The following is a 14,472-nucleotide window of genomic DNA, read 5'->3' as shown; positions in this document are numbered from 1 at the left end:
CTCCACTTTAAAAATGATCTGAGATAATTACTAGGCAGAGAGTCAAAACAACTTGGAAATGTTGGACACAAGAAGTACCGAAACCAGCGGCCTGAAAACGGCCTTCACACACTGAATACGATCCTGCTTCCGCAGTTCACTCTGTGGGAGGTCCTGCTCTATCTGTGGTGGGCTCTCCAAAGACACCTGTCCAGTGACTGGATGAAGTCTGTGTGCGCCAGCCCCAGGCTGCTCCGACCACCTGCCTGCAAGGAGAAGGCCCTAAGTTCACAGCATTGCTCCATCCCTCACAGCTGAGCAGCCAGAAGGCGCTTGCCCAGAGCCAGCGTGATTTATTGACGTGCCTGGAATCCCTAGATGAGACACGCTGTGCCCAGGAATCCTATTACTCATCTGTTCCCTTCGCTGCCCTCTCCTCGGCACTTTTTCCAGCCTCTCTCTCTCCGGGGCACAGCCCTCTTTCTTTCCAGTTATGCTGAGTCCTGCCTGACACATTCCGAAGGCAAGTTTGAGAAAAGCTTCCCCCCCTGGTTTTAAAAGCTGCCTCAGGCTCCACATTGCTGAGGCCGCTGGTGGCTGTGGCGTGATCGGTCCGAATTCTGGTCCCCACGGCAGCCATTCTAAGATGGCTTTTGCTTTGAGTGTTCTTACCCTCGATAATGTTTGAGGCTTGTGAAATACCCATATATCCTGGGTGTCACTTGATCAACAACAAGGAAAAACACACACAACACACAGCACTAGCCGTCTTGTGGACATGTGAAATATAAACTGACGTTTATTTTTGTTTGAGCTCTTAAAACAGCTGTGTGACGAGAGATCTGCAGCAGGAAGAAATGGCTTGAAAAATAGAAACGCGAGTATAAAATACCAGAAAATACCTCACTAATTTCCACCTAAGAGGGAAAGACCCTGGCGCAGCCTGTCTCCCTGCCTCCTCCCACGCCTCCCCGATGGGCTCTCGGGCAGAGGTGGTCCCACTGCTGTGAGCTTCAGCCTGTGCCAGTGTGTGTATGAGAAGGACCCCTAGTCCTTCTCATACAAACGCCCGTAGAGAGCTGCCGTCACCAGCCCAGATGACAGTCCCCTCTTCTTCAGGAAATAGTGATCACTCTCCCAGCCCAGCTGGTCAGGGGTTTCCAGCGTCATCCCCGAGGTCAGAAGCATTGGAAAGATATAAGAAGTACTGAAGTTCCCCCACAGGTGAAACTCGAACATCCCCGTGGCCTCTGTGATCTCCTGCCCACACGTGTCAAAGCCAAGACCCCCACACTTGACCAGGGCACAGACTTGGACATAGTAGGTGCCATGCACGGTGTGAAGACCATCGAAGACCCCCAAGGCATACAGCTCCTGCGACACGGTGGGCCTCTGGTAGAGCAGATGGCAGCAGAGGCCGTTTGCACAGACGTGGAGGTGGCCTTCCCTCCCCCACACGGGAACCAGGGTGAAATTGTCATACATCATCTCAGAGTTAAACGTGGGAGAGGCATTCGTGGTTGATTTGGGGGCTCCATCACAATGGACGTCCTGGGCATCCTTCTCTGAGTAGGGATCCCCTGCCAAGAGTTCTAAAAACTTCCTATGGGATGGGTCCATTTTCCCTGTGGCGTTCCCTGTACTGACGAGACCCGGTGGATTTTTGGCTACCTCGGCAATTATGAGGTGACCTTCAGGGCTTTCCATGTTGTGGTGCCAAAAGGACTTCAGAGGGGCATGTATGCCACTTCCCGTCATCCCCAGAGATGGGTGGTGGATGTTCGCAGCCAGAAGGTTGATGCCAAAGGCGATGGCGAAACCTCTCTGAATCTGAATGGCTGCCAAGAGTGGGAGCTGGTTCATCCAGGCAGTCGGATACACAACATGCTTCACCTCAGAGTCTCTGAGAAGCCTGACAGCAGGGTCAAAGAACAATATGTCAAAGCAAGTGAAGACGCCGAACTTGCCAGCAAAGGGGGTGTCGAAGACCACGTGATCCACCTCCAGAGGGGTATCGAACGCGGCCTCAAAATAGAGGTTATGTTTGCGGTAGCGGTCAACCAGGGTTCCATTACTGCTGAACACAACGTTTGTGTTAAACTGGTATCTGCCGTCACTCGGGCACCCTGGGTCACTGCTATGACAAGGCTGCTTTGTCCCAAGATTGGCCACCAGGAACATCTCTCCCTTCATAGCCATACAACTCAGGCGCTGGAGGACCTAGAGGGGGAAATAAAAGTGTGAACAAAGGAAGTTTTAAACCCTGCCTTCTTCTTGTAAGTTTAGAATAGCACCTGTATTATGTCCATAATATATAAACAGCTATCATAAATCAATAAGAAAAAAGCAACCATCACTGAAAGCACGCAGAGAATACGAACAAGCGGCTTACAGACAAGCAAATACAAACGGCCGACGAACGCCTGAGGAGACGCTCAGTCTCTTTAGTAGGAAGGACACACGAATTAATACGATAATGAGGTATCATTTCTCACCTCCATAAGACTGGCAAAAATTAAAAAGACTGTTCTATCTCACTGACCAAAGGATGGGCAAACAGGTACTCGTGTGCTATTACTGGGGATACAAAGTGCAACAAAGTCCTTTAAAGGGAAAACAGTGTTCTTGAAAAAGCTATTTTAAAAGTGTTTATCCTGGGGGGGCGGTCCAATCAACGTGGCAGAATAGGGGGATGTGGAGCTCACCTCCTCCCACAAACGCATCAAAATACACCTCCATCTGGAATAATTCTCACAAAACACCTGCTGAATGCTGGCAGACCATCTCAAACACCCAAAATCGTAAGAGAAATCTCCACACACCGGGTAGAACAAAAGAAAAAAAAGCAGGGGTGGGGGTGGATTGGGATGGGACTTGCACCCCTGAGAAGTAGCTGTGAAAGAGGAAAGGGTCCCGCACTCTGAGAAGCCCCTTCACCAACGGGGAGCTCAGTCCAAGACAGAAAGGGAGCTTCAGGGGCTCAGAGGCGAGCCGAGCCACCAGCCCAGGGCAGACAGAGCAGAGAGGCCTGCACGGACAGTCCAGCCACCAGCCTGAGCAGACAGAGCAGAGAGCCCTGCACGGACGGTCCAGCCACCAGGCTGGGAAGACAGAGCAGAGAGGCCTGCATGGATGGTCCAGCCACCAGGCTGGGAAGACAGAGCAGAGAGGCCTGCACAGACGGTCCAGCCACCAGGCTGGGAAGACAGAGCAGAGAGGCCTGCACAGATGGTCCAGCCACCAGGCTGGGAAGACAGAGCAGAGAGGCCTGCACAGACGGTCCAGCCACCAGCCTGCGCTAGAGACACACGTCCACCGATGTCTGCAGTGGGGCTGGGTGCTGAAACTCAGGCTTCAGAGGACAGCCCGAGGAGCAGGACTGCGGTGGGCTGCACGCAGACAGCCTGAGGGGGCTGGAGCATGGTGAGGGGGCAGGGGTGCATGCAGAGGAAGGCTGGGCCTGCCACAGAAGTGAAGAGCCTTTGTTAACAAGCATGCAAGGCGAGAGAGGGCCTGCCATAGGAGCCTCAGTCTTGGCACGCTCATGGAGGTCTTGCACTGCCATCAAAACCCCGCTGTTAATGCACACGGCCCAAACAGCGGGGTGGGTCCACCACAGCAGCCTCTGTCTCCATGAGTGCTGATGACAGCGCTGCCTCTGTGGTTCTGCAGGAGCACCCGTGGGTTGCCCGTGTGCAGAGGCAGGAATCCAAGCCCTCCCCCCGCCACTGTGCGGGGTCACCCCACCACTGCCGGCTCTGTGAGCTCAGTGCCCCTGGGACATCCCAGTGGGCAGCTCCCGGGCCTGGGACAGGTCCGGCCTTAGCGACCGTGTGCTTGTGGGGACACGCACACAGGGGCTGGGCAGGCTGCGGCTTGCTTCCACAGGCTCCACAGCAGGTCCAGGTGTGCAACCACTGTGCTCGGGATGCCCGACTTCAGCGAAGCTGCGCTGGCCTTGTGAGAACGCCACCCGAGGGACGCCAGGGCAGGCTGCCTGTGTTCCCGTGGTTGAGAAGGAGCTGAGAGCAGTGCCAAGAGCAGAAGGCTTCGTATGCCTGCGTGACAGGTGACGGGTGACACCACAGAGCACACTCAGGGAGGACGGCGCTGGCAGAGGAACACTTAGTGGCTCTCTCCCAGCAGGAGTGCTCCACCCCCACCTCAGCTCCCTGGCTCCCTCGTACCCCAGCTCAGAAATGGGTCTGGGGGCTTCTGCTCCAACAGTTTGGGAGCAGATCTGGCCCCCAGTGGGCAGTGACAACCACTGAGCAAAGGGGAGGCCCTGCTCAACATCCAGCGCAGGCTCTGGCCACCACGACGCCTGTCATACCTCCTATCCAGGGGATAATGAGCAATATAGACCGAGGGAAGAACAGCAGACATCTATACCAAAGACAGCCCTCACACCAAAAATACGAAACCCACACAGGCTACCCAGGGAGGCTGCCCCATAAAGCTAGACTAGACCTCCAAGACCACAGCAGATCACTGTTTCTCCTAAACTCACAGAGCAAGAGAAATATAAGTCAAATACAGCGGAGGAACCATTCCCAATTAAAAGATCAAGAGAATTCCTCTGAAAGAACAAACAATGAAACAGACCTCATTAGCCTAATATCCACGGGATTCAGGAAGGAGATAATGAAAATACTGAAGGAATTAAGAAGAGCGACTGATAAAAATGCAGATTACCATAAAAAGGACCTAGAAGCTATAAAGAGGAGCCAAGAAAAATTAGGAAACTCACTTGTCCAGACAAAAGCTGAGCTAAAGGCAATGAATAGCAGATTAAATAATGCAGAAGAATGAATAAGTACCTGGAAGACAGAATAATGGAAATCACCCAATCAGAAGGGCAGACAGAAAGTCAAATAAAAAGAAAAAAAAAAATGAAAGCAATGTAAGGGTCTAGGGGATAATACGGGCTTCCTAGGCAGCGCTAGTGGTAAGGAGCAATGCAGGAGACACAAGAACCATGGGTTTGATCCCTGGTTGAGAGGATCCCCTGGAGGAGGGCATGGCAACCCACTCCAGGATTCCTGCCTGGAGGCGCCCATGGAGGGAGGAGCCTGGTGGGCTACAGTCCACAGCGTTGCAAAGAGTGGGACATGCCTGAGCGACTGAGCACACGTGTACACATGGGATAATATAATGTGTGCCAATCTAAGCATGATAGAGACTCCAGAGGGAGGAGAAAGACAAAACGGGACCAAAAATTTCTTTGAAGAAATTATGGCTGAAAACTTCCCAAAACGAAAGAAAGAAACGAATGCCAGATATAGGAAGCAGAGAGAGTCCCAAACAAGGCGAACGGAAACAGACCTGCACCAAGACATTCTATAATTAAAATGACAAAAGTCAAAGATAAAGAGAGGATTCTAAAGGCAGCAAGAGAAAAACAGAATCAACTACAAGGGAACCTCCTAAGGCTATCAGCTAATTTCTCTACAGAAATGGGCTTCACTGGTGGCTCAGAGGGTAAAGCGTCTGCCTGCAGTGCAGGAGACCCCTGTTTGATTCCTGGGTCGGGAAGATCTCCTGGACAAGGGATAAGCTACCCACTCCAGTGTTGTTGGGCTTCCCTGGTGGCTCAGATGGTAAAGAGTCTGCCTGCAATGCTGGAGGCCTGGGTTCAATCCCTGGGTCAGGAAGACCCCCTGGAGAAGGAAATGGCAACCCACTCCAGTATTCTTGCCTGGAAAATCTGATAGATGGAGAAGGCTGGTGGGCTACAGTCCATGGGGTTGCAAAGAGTCTGACACAAGTGAGCAACTTCCGTTTCTTTCTTTCTTTCTCTACAAAAAAGTTGCAGGCCAGAAGGGAGCAGTAAGATACACTCAAAAAAGAGTCTTAAGAGTTTTTAAAAAGTCTTAAAAGGGAAAAATCTGCACTTCCCTGGTGGCTCAGCTGGTAAAAAATGTGCCTGCAATGTGGGAGACCTGGGTTTGATCTCTGGGTTGGGAAGATCACCTGGAGAAGGGAACGTTTACCCACGCCAGTATTCTGGCCTGGAGAATTCCACGGACTTCAGTCCACACGGTCGCAAAGAGTCGGACACAACTGAGCGACTTTCACTTTCACTTTTCACAGGATAGTCTACCCAGCAAGATTATCATTTAGAATAGAAGGAGAGAGAAATAATTTCTCAGACAAGCAAAAAACTAAGAGAATACAGCAATACTAAACCTACCCTAAAGGAAATATTGAAAGGTCTTCTCTAGATAGAAAAGAAGCAAGAATCTATGGAAAAGACAAAATCACAACTGGAAAGTAAATCACTTCAATAAACTATCATACAGGTTTTTTTTTTTTTTAAAATCAAAAATTTTGTGAAGGCAATGAACAGCAAAAGAATAAACACGAAGATGTAAGAGAGGACATGAAAATCATAACATGTTGGGGAGGAGAGTAAGAAAAAGTAGATATTTTTTCTCTGAATGTGTTTCAGCCCATGTGACTATAAGTCTAATGCAAGTAGATGTAGGGAGGGGTTAACATACTTGAAAAACAGGGTGACCGCAAATCAAAAACATACAATAGATTCACAGAAAAACAAAAGAACGTAAGTATAACACAAAAAGAAAATCATCAAATCACAAAAGAAGAAGAAAAAGGAACAAAAAAGAAATCAAAAGGTCAACTAGAAAACAAAGTCTACGATGGCAATGAATACATATCTATCAATAATTACCTTAAACGTCAATGGACTGAATGCTCCAATCAAAAGAAACAGTTGCAGATTGAGTTAAAAAAATAGTGCTTACAATACGCTGCCTACTAGAGACTCATTTGGGGCTTCCCTGGTGGCTCAGAGGTTAAAGCATCTGTCTATAATGTGGGAGACCTGGGTTTGATCCCTGGGTCAGGAAGATCCCCTGGAGAAGGAAAATGGCAACCCACTCCAGTATTCTTGCCTGGAGAATCCCATGGACGGAGGAACCTGGTGGGTGACAGTCCACAGGGTCGCAAAGAGTCAGACACGACTGAGCGACTTCACTTCACTAGAGACTCATTTTAGGAGGAAGGACATATACAGATTGAAAGTGGGGGTGGGGACTTGCCTGGTGGTCCAGTGGCTAAGATTCCTCGCTCCCAATGCAGGAGCCCTAGGTTCCATCCCTGGTCAGGGAACTAGATCCTGCATGCTGTAACTAAGACCTAGCACAGCCAAATAAAGAGAAGTTAAGAAAAAACAAAACAAAAAACTGAGGGGATGGCAAAATATATTTTATGCGTATGGAAATGACAAGAAAATGAGGGTCACAATATTCTTAGCAGACAAAATAGATTTTAAAACAAGGACCATAAAGAAAGACAAAGAAGGACACTATATAATGAGAAAACAATCAGTGCAAGAAGAGGATATTACACTTGTCAACATGCACGCACCCAATATAGGATCACCCAAATGCACAAAACAAACGCAGACGTAACGGGAGAGACTGACAGGAACGCAATAGTAGCGGCATACTAGCATCCCCCTCACATCAGTGACAGGTCTTCCAGGCAGAAAATCAAGGCACAGAGATCCTAAATGATACAATAGAACAGTTAAACTTAATTGATATTTTTAGGACCTTACATTAAAAAAAAAAATCCTTTTCAAGTGCACATTGAACATTCTCTAGGATTGACCACATACGAGGGCACAAAATAAGCCTTAAGAAATGTAAGAAGACATAAATTATTTCAAGCATCTTTTCTGACCACAGCGGCATGAGATTAGAAATCAGCCACAGAAAAAGAAACGAGAAAAAAAATGGTTATGTGGAGACTAAACAACAAGCTATCAAAAACCAAAGGGTCAATCAATTATGAAATCAAAGAAGAATCTTAAAAATACCTCGAAGCAAATGACAATGAAAACACAACCATACGAAACCTGCGGGATGCAGAAAAGCAGTCCTCAGAGGGACGCTCATAGTGATGCCAGCCTTCCTCAGAAACAAGAACAAGCTCAAATAAACAATCTGACTCATCACCTAAAAGAATGAGAAAAAGAACAAACAACACCTAAAGTCAGAGGCCCCCCTGGTGGCTCAGGGATAGGGAGGTCACCTGCCAGTGCAGGAGACATGGGTTCCAGCCCTGGTTCACAGAGGACCCCACATCCGTGGAGCAACTGGGCCTGTGGGCCACAACGATTAACCTGCACTCCAGAGCCCGGGGACTGCAACTACTGAGCCACGTGCCACAGCTGCTGAAGGCTGCACGCCCTAGAGCCCAGGCTCCGCAGTCAGAGAAGCCGCTGCAGGGAGGATCCTGCACACTGTGGTCAGAGAGGAGCCCCTGTTCACTACGGCCAGAGAAAACCCACAGCAGCGGGACCCAGCACAGCCAGAAACAAAGAAATAAGATGCTATATATATGCCCTAAAGGCATTAGAAGGAAGGAAGTAATAAAGATGAGACAGGAAATAAATAAAGATTAAAACAACAGCAGAAAAAAATCAATAAAACCAAGAGCTGGTCTTTTGAAAGGCTGAACAAAATCAACAAATCTCTAGCCAACCTCAACAAAAACAAGAGAGAAAAAGAGAGAGAGGACCCCAAATAAACAAAAGAAGGGAAAAGAAGAGATAACAACTGATACCACAGAAATAGACTGGGAGAAAATACTATGAGCAATTATGTGCTAACAATCTAGACAACTTAGATGAAACGGACAAGTTTCTAGAAACACACAGCCCACCACAACCGAAGCTAGAAGAAATAGACAATTTGAACAGACTGATGACAACAAGTGAAATATAATCTATAATTTTAAAAAATAACCTTCCTACAAACAAAAGTCCAGGACCAGACGGTTTCACTGGAGAATTCTACCAAACGCACAAAGAATAACTTATACTGACCCTCCCCAAGTTATTCTGAAAGACCAAAGAGGAGGGGCCACTCCCAAAGACACTCTAGGAAGCCAGCATCACCCTGATACTAGAACCAAAGACGCTGCCAAAAAAGAAAAGTACAGGCCAATGTCTCTGATGAATATAGATGGAAAAATTCTCAACAAAGTATTAGCAAGCTGAATCCAACAACACATAAAAAAGATCATATACCACAACTGGGCTATTCTTCCTAGGGTCACAACCCAGGGTCACAAGGATGGTTCAGTGTACGCAAATCAACATGTGATACGTCACACCAACCAGAAGCAAAAACCACACGATCATCTTGACAGACGCAGAAAGAGCTTTTTGATAAAATTCAACATCTGTTCATGAAAAAAAAAAAAAAAAACCTCTCACCCAAGTAGAGATGAGAGAGAGAGGGAACATATCTCAACATAATAGAAGCTACTTATGACAAACCCACAGCCGATAGAACACTCAATGGTGACAAGCTGAAAGCCTTCCTGCTGAAATCTGGAACAAGACAAAAATGCCCACTCTCACCACTTGTATTCAACATAGTATTAGAAAGCCATTCACAGCAATGACAAGGGAAAAAATAAAAAAAAAAAAAGGCATCCAAATTGGAAGGCAAGAGGTAAAACTGTCATTATACGCAGATGACATGATACTGTATACTGGAGTGGGCAGCCATTCTCTTCTCCCAGGGATCTTTCTGACCCAGGAATCCAACCCAGGTCTCTTGCATTGCAGGCAGATTCTTTACCTCTGAGCCACCAGGGAAGCCCAATACCATATTTTTTAAAAAACCCTAAAGATCCACACAAAAGCTACTAGAACTGATAAACAACTTCAGTCTGGTAGCAGGATACAAGATTAATGTGCAGAAATCAGTTGCATTTCTCTACACTGAAAATAAATTATCAAAAAGGAAATGTTAGAAAAAAAAACTCTTAAAATTGTTTCAATAAAATAAAAATACTCAGGAATAAACCTGACCAAGGAGGTCAGGAAAGACTTATATATTGAGAATTACAAAACATTAAGAAAGAAAACTAGAGATGATTTAAAGAAATGGAAAGATATTCCATGCTCTTAGATTGGAAGAATTAATTTTGTTAAAATGGCCATACTACCCAAAGCAATCTACAGATTTAATGTGATCCCTGTCAAATTATTCACATTTTTGACAGAACTTGGACAGATAACCCTAAAATTCATATAGAACCATAAAAGACCCAGAATTGTCAAAGCGATACTGAAGAAAAAGAATAAAGCAGGAGGCATAACCCTCGCACACTTTAGACAAGACTACAAAGCTACGGTAATTAAAACACTGTGGTCTTAGCACAAAAATAAACATGGATCAGTGGAACAGAAGAGAGAGCCCAGAAATAAACCCACATACCTATTGTCAACTAACCTTCGACAGAGGAGGCAAGAATATACAACAGAGAAAAGCCAGTCTCTTTAGGAAGCAGTGTTGGGGAAGTCAAACAGCCACATGTAAGTACATCAATGACCTTCACGCCATACACAAAGTAAACTCAAAATGGCTTAAAGACTTAAATATAAGACATGACACCGTAAAACTCCTAGAAGAGAATGTAGGCAAAACATTTCCTGACGTGAATTGTACCAATGCTTCTTAGGTCAGTCTCCCAAGCTGAGGGAAAAAAACGCAAAGTCAAACAAATGGGACCTAATCAAACAGCTTTTCTACAGCCAAGGACACAATACACAAAGTCAGCCTATGGACCAGGAGAAAATATTGCAAATGATGTGAGAGACGATGGTTCAATTTCCAAAATATACAAACAGCTCATACAATGGAACGGCAACAAAAACACAATTGAAAAATGGCCAGAAGACCTAAACAGACGTTTCTCCAAAGGAGACACGTACAGATGGCCAACAGGCACAGGAAAAGACGTTCAACATTGCTAGTTATTAGAGAAAGGCAAATCAAAACTACAATGAAGTGGTGCCTAGCTCCAGTTAGAATGGCCATCATTAAAAGTCTACAAATAACAATTGCTGGAGAGGGTATGGAGGAAGGAGAACGCACCACACTGGGTGGGAATGTAAACTGGCGTGGCGACTGTGGGAAACGTATGTTCATTTCAGTTGAGTTCAGTCGCTCAGTCGTGTCCGACTCTCTGCGACCCCATGAACTGCAGCACACCAGGCCTCCCTGTCTATCACCAACTCCCAGAGTTCACTCAGACTCACCTCCATAGAGTCCATGATGCCATCCAGCCATCTCATCCTCGGTCGTCCCCTTCTCCTCCTGCCCCCAGTACCTCCCAGCATCAGAATCTTTTCCAATGAGTCAACTCTTCTCATGAGGTGGCCAAACTACTGGAGCTTCAGCTTTAGCATCATTCCTTCCAAAGAAATCCCAGGGTTGATCTCCTTCAGAATGGACTGGTTGGATCTCCTTGCAGTCCAAGGGACTCTCAAGAGTCTTCTCCAACACCACAGCTCAAAAGCATCAATTCTTCAGCGCTCAGCCTTCTTCACAGTCCAACTCTCACATCCATACATGACTACTGGAAAAACCATAGCCTTGACTAGACGGACCTTAGTCGGCAAAGTAATCTCTCTGCTTTTGAATATACTATCTAGGTTGGTCATAACTTTTCTTCCAAGGAGTAAGCATCTTTTAATTTCATGGCTGCAGTCACCATCTGCAGTGATTTTGGAGCCCCAAAAAATGAAGTCTGACACTGTTTCTACTGTTTCCCCATCTATTTCCCATCAAGTGATGGGACCAGATGCCATGATCTTCGTTTTCTGAATGTTGAGCTTTAAGCCAACTTTTTCACTCTCCTCTTTCACTTTCATCAAGAGGCTTTTTAGCTCCTCTTCACTTTCTGCCATAAGGGTGGTGTCATCTGCATATCTGAGGTTATTGATATTTCTCCTGGAAATCTTGATTCCAGCTTGTGTTTCTTCCAGTCCAGCATTTCTCATGATGTACTCTGCATAGAAGTTAAATAAACAGGGTGACAATATACAGCCTTGACGGACTCCTTTTCCTATTTGGAGCCAGTCTGTTGTTCCATGTCCAGTTGTAACTGTTGCTTCCTGACCTGCATACAGATTTCTCAAGAGGCAGGTTAGGTGGTCTGGTATTCCCATCTCTTTCAGAATTTTCCACAGTTTCTTGTGATCCACACAGTCAAAGGCTTTGGCATAGTCAATAAAGCAGAATTAGATGTTTTTCTGGAACTCTCTTGCTTTTTCCATGATCCAGCAGATGTTGGCAATTTGATCTCTGGTTCCTCTGCCTTGTCTAAAACCAGCTTGAACATCAGGGAGTTCACAGATCACGTATTGCTGAAGTGTGGCTTGGAGAATTTTGAGCATTACTTTACTAGCATGTGAGATGAGTGCAATTGTGCGGTAGTTTGAGCATTCTTTGGCATTGCCTTTCTTTGGAATTGGAACGAAAACTGACTTTTTCCAGTCCTGTGGCCACTGCTGAGTTTTCCAAATTTGCTGGCATATTGAGTGCAGCACTTTCACAGCATCATCTTTCAGGATTTGAAACAGCTCAACTGGAATTCCATCACCTCCACTAGCTTTGTTCGTAGTGATGCTTCCTAAGGCCCACTTGACTTCACATTCCAAGATGTCTGGCTCTAGATGAATGATCACATCATCATGATTATCTGGGTCGGGAAGATCTTTTTTGTACAGTTCTTCCATGTATTCTTGCCACCTCTTCTTAATATCTTCTGCTTCTGTTAGCTCCATACCATTTCTGTCCTTTATCGAGCCCATCTTTGCATGAAATGTTCCCTTGGTATCTCTAATTTTCTTAAAGAGATCTCTAGTCTTTCCCATTCTGTTCTTTTCCTCTATTTCTTTGCATTGATTGCTGAAGAAGGCTTTGTTATCTCTTCTTGCTATTCTTTGGAACTCTTCAACCAGGTGCTTATATCTTTCCTTTTCTTCTTTGCTTTTTGCCTCTCTTCTTTTCATAGCTATTTGTAAGGTCTCCCCAGACAGCCATTTTGCTTTTTTGCATGACAGAATGTGGTCCACTGGAGAAGGGAATGGCAAGCCACTTCAGTATTCTTGCCTTGAGAACCCCATGAACAGTATGAAAAGGCAAAATGATAGGATACCGAAAGAGGAACTCCCCAGGTCAGTAGGTGCCCAATATGCTATTGGAGATCAGTGGAGAAATAACTCCAGAAAGAATGAAGGGAGGGAGCCAAAGCAAAGGCAATACCCAGTTGTGGATGTGACTGGTGATAGAAGCAAGATATGATGCTATAAAGAGCAATATTGCATAGGAACCTGGAATGTCAGGTCCATGAATCAAGGCAAATTGGATGTGGTCAAACAAGAGATGGCAAGGGTGAATGTCGACATTCTAGGAATCAGCGAACTAAAATGGACTGGAATGGGTGAATTTAACTCAGATGGCCATTATATCTACTACTGTGGGCAGGAATCCCTCAGAAGAAATGGAGTAGCCATCATGGTCAACAAAAGAGTCTGAAATGCAGTACTTGGATGCAATCTCAAAAATGACAGAATGATCTCTGTTTGTCTCCAAGGCAAACCATACAACATCACAGTTATCCAAGTCTATGACCCAACCAGTAATGCTGAAGAAACTGAAGTTAAATGGTTTTATGAAGACCTACAAGACCTTTTAGAACTAACACCCAAAAAAGATGTCCTTTTCATTATAGCGGACTGGAATACAAAAGTAGGAAGTCAAGAAACACCTGGAGTTACAGGCAAGTTTGGCCTTGGAATGCGGAATGAAGCAGGGCAAAGACTAATAGAGTTTTGCCAAGAAAATGCACAGGTCATAGCAAACACCCTCTTCCAACAACACAAGAGAAGACTCTACACATGGACATCACCAAATGGTGAACACCGAAATCAGATTGATTATATTCTTTGCAGCCAAAGATGGAGAAGCTCTATACAGTCAACAAAAACAAGACCAGGACCTGACTGTGGCTCAGATCATGAACTCCTTATTACCAAATTCAGGCTCAAATTGAAGAAAGTAGGGAAAACCGCTAGACCATTCAGGTATGACCTAAATCAAATCCCTTATGATTATACAGTGGAAGTGAGAAATAGATTTAAGGGCCTAGATCTGATAGATAGAGTGCCTGATGAACTATGGAATGAGGTTTGTGACATTGTACAAGAGACAGGGATCAAGACCATCCCCATGGAAAAAACGTATGGAGGTTCCTAAAAAAACCAAAGGGATTTCCCTGGTGGCCCAGTGGTTAAGACTCTGCCTTGCAATGCAGGGAATGTGGGTGTGATCGCTGGTTGAGGAACTAGGATTCCACAGGCCACGGAGCAACTAAGCCCGCGACTAGTGTGCAATGACTAGTGAGCCCGTGAGCGGCAGCTAGAGAGTCTCTGTGCTGCAAGGAAAGGTCCCGCCGGACACAACAAAGATCCCACGTGCAGCAACCAAGATCCAGCACAGCCAGATGACCCAGCAAGCCCACTCCTGGGCGTGTACCTGCAGAAGACTACTCCCGAAAGATACACGCTCCCCGACGTTCACAGCATCACTACTCACAGTAACCAAGACACGGAAGCAACCTAGGCGTCCATTGACTGACAACGGGATAAAGAAGATGCGG

At 46.0% G+C, this 14,472-nt stretch overlaps 1 protein-coding gene across 5 annotated transcripts in view; it reads right to left on the bottom strand.

The window, feature by feature from the left end:
* Positions 1 to 749: 749 nt before the first annotated feature.
* The window catches only part of BTD (biotinidase), a 57,648-nt gene continuing 43,925 nt past the window's right edge, over positions 750 to 14,472 (bottom strand). For all 5 annotated transcript variants that reach the window (XM_069568463.1, XM_069568454.1, XM_069568435.1 and 2 more), the window contains exon 4: positions 750 to 2,199. In XM_069568463.1, the coding sequence (XP_069424564.1) occupies positions 1,027 to 2,199 (1,173 nt within the window). In that variant the 3' untranslated portion in view covers positions 750 to 1,026. The remainder of the gene's footprint in view (positions 2,200 to 14,472) is intronic.

Source organism: Ovis canadensis, chromosome 1 (assembly GCF_042477335.2).
Source record: "Ovis canadensis isolate MfBH-ARS-UI-01 breed Bighorn chromosome 1, ARS-UI_OviCan_v2, whole genome shotgun sequence".
In the NCBI taxonomy this organism is placed as follows: Eukaryota; Metazoa; Chordata; class Mammalia; order Artiodactyla; family Bovidae; genus Ovis; species Ovis canadensis.
This window is presented reverse-complemented; position numbering and strand designations above follow the sequence as displayed.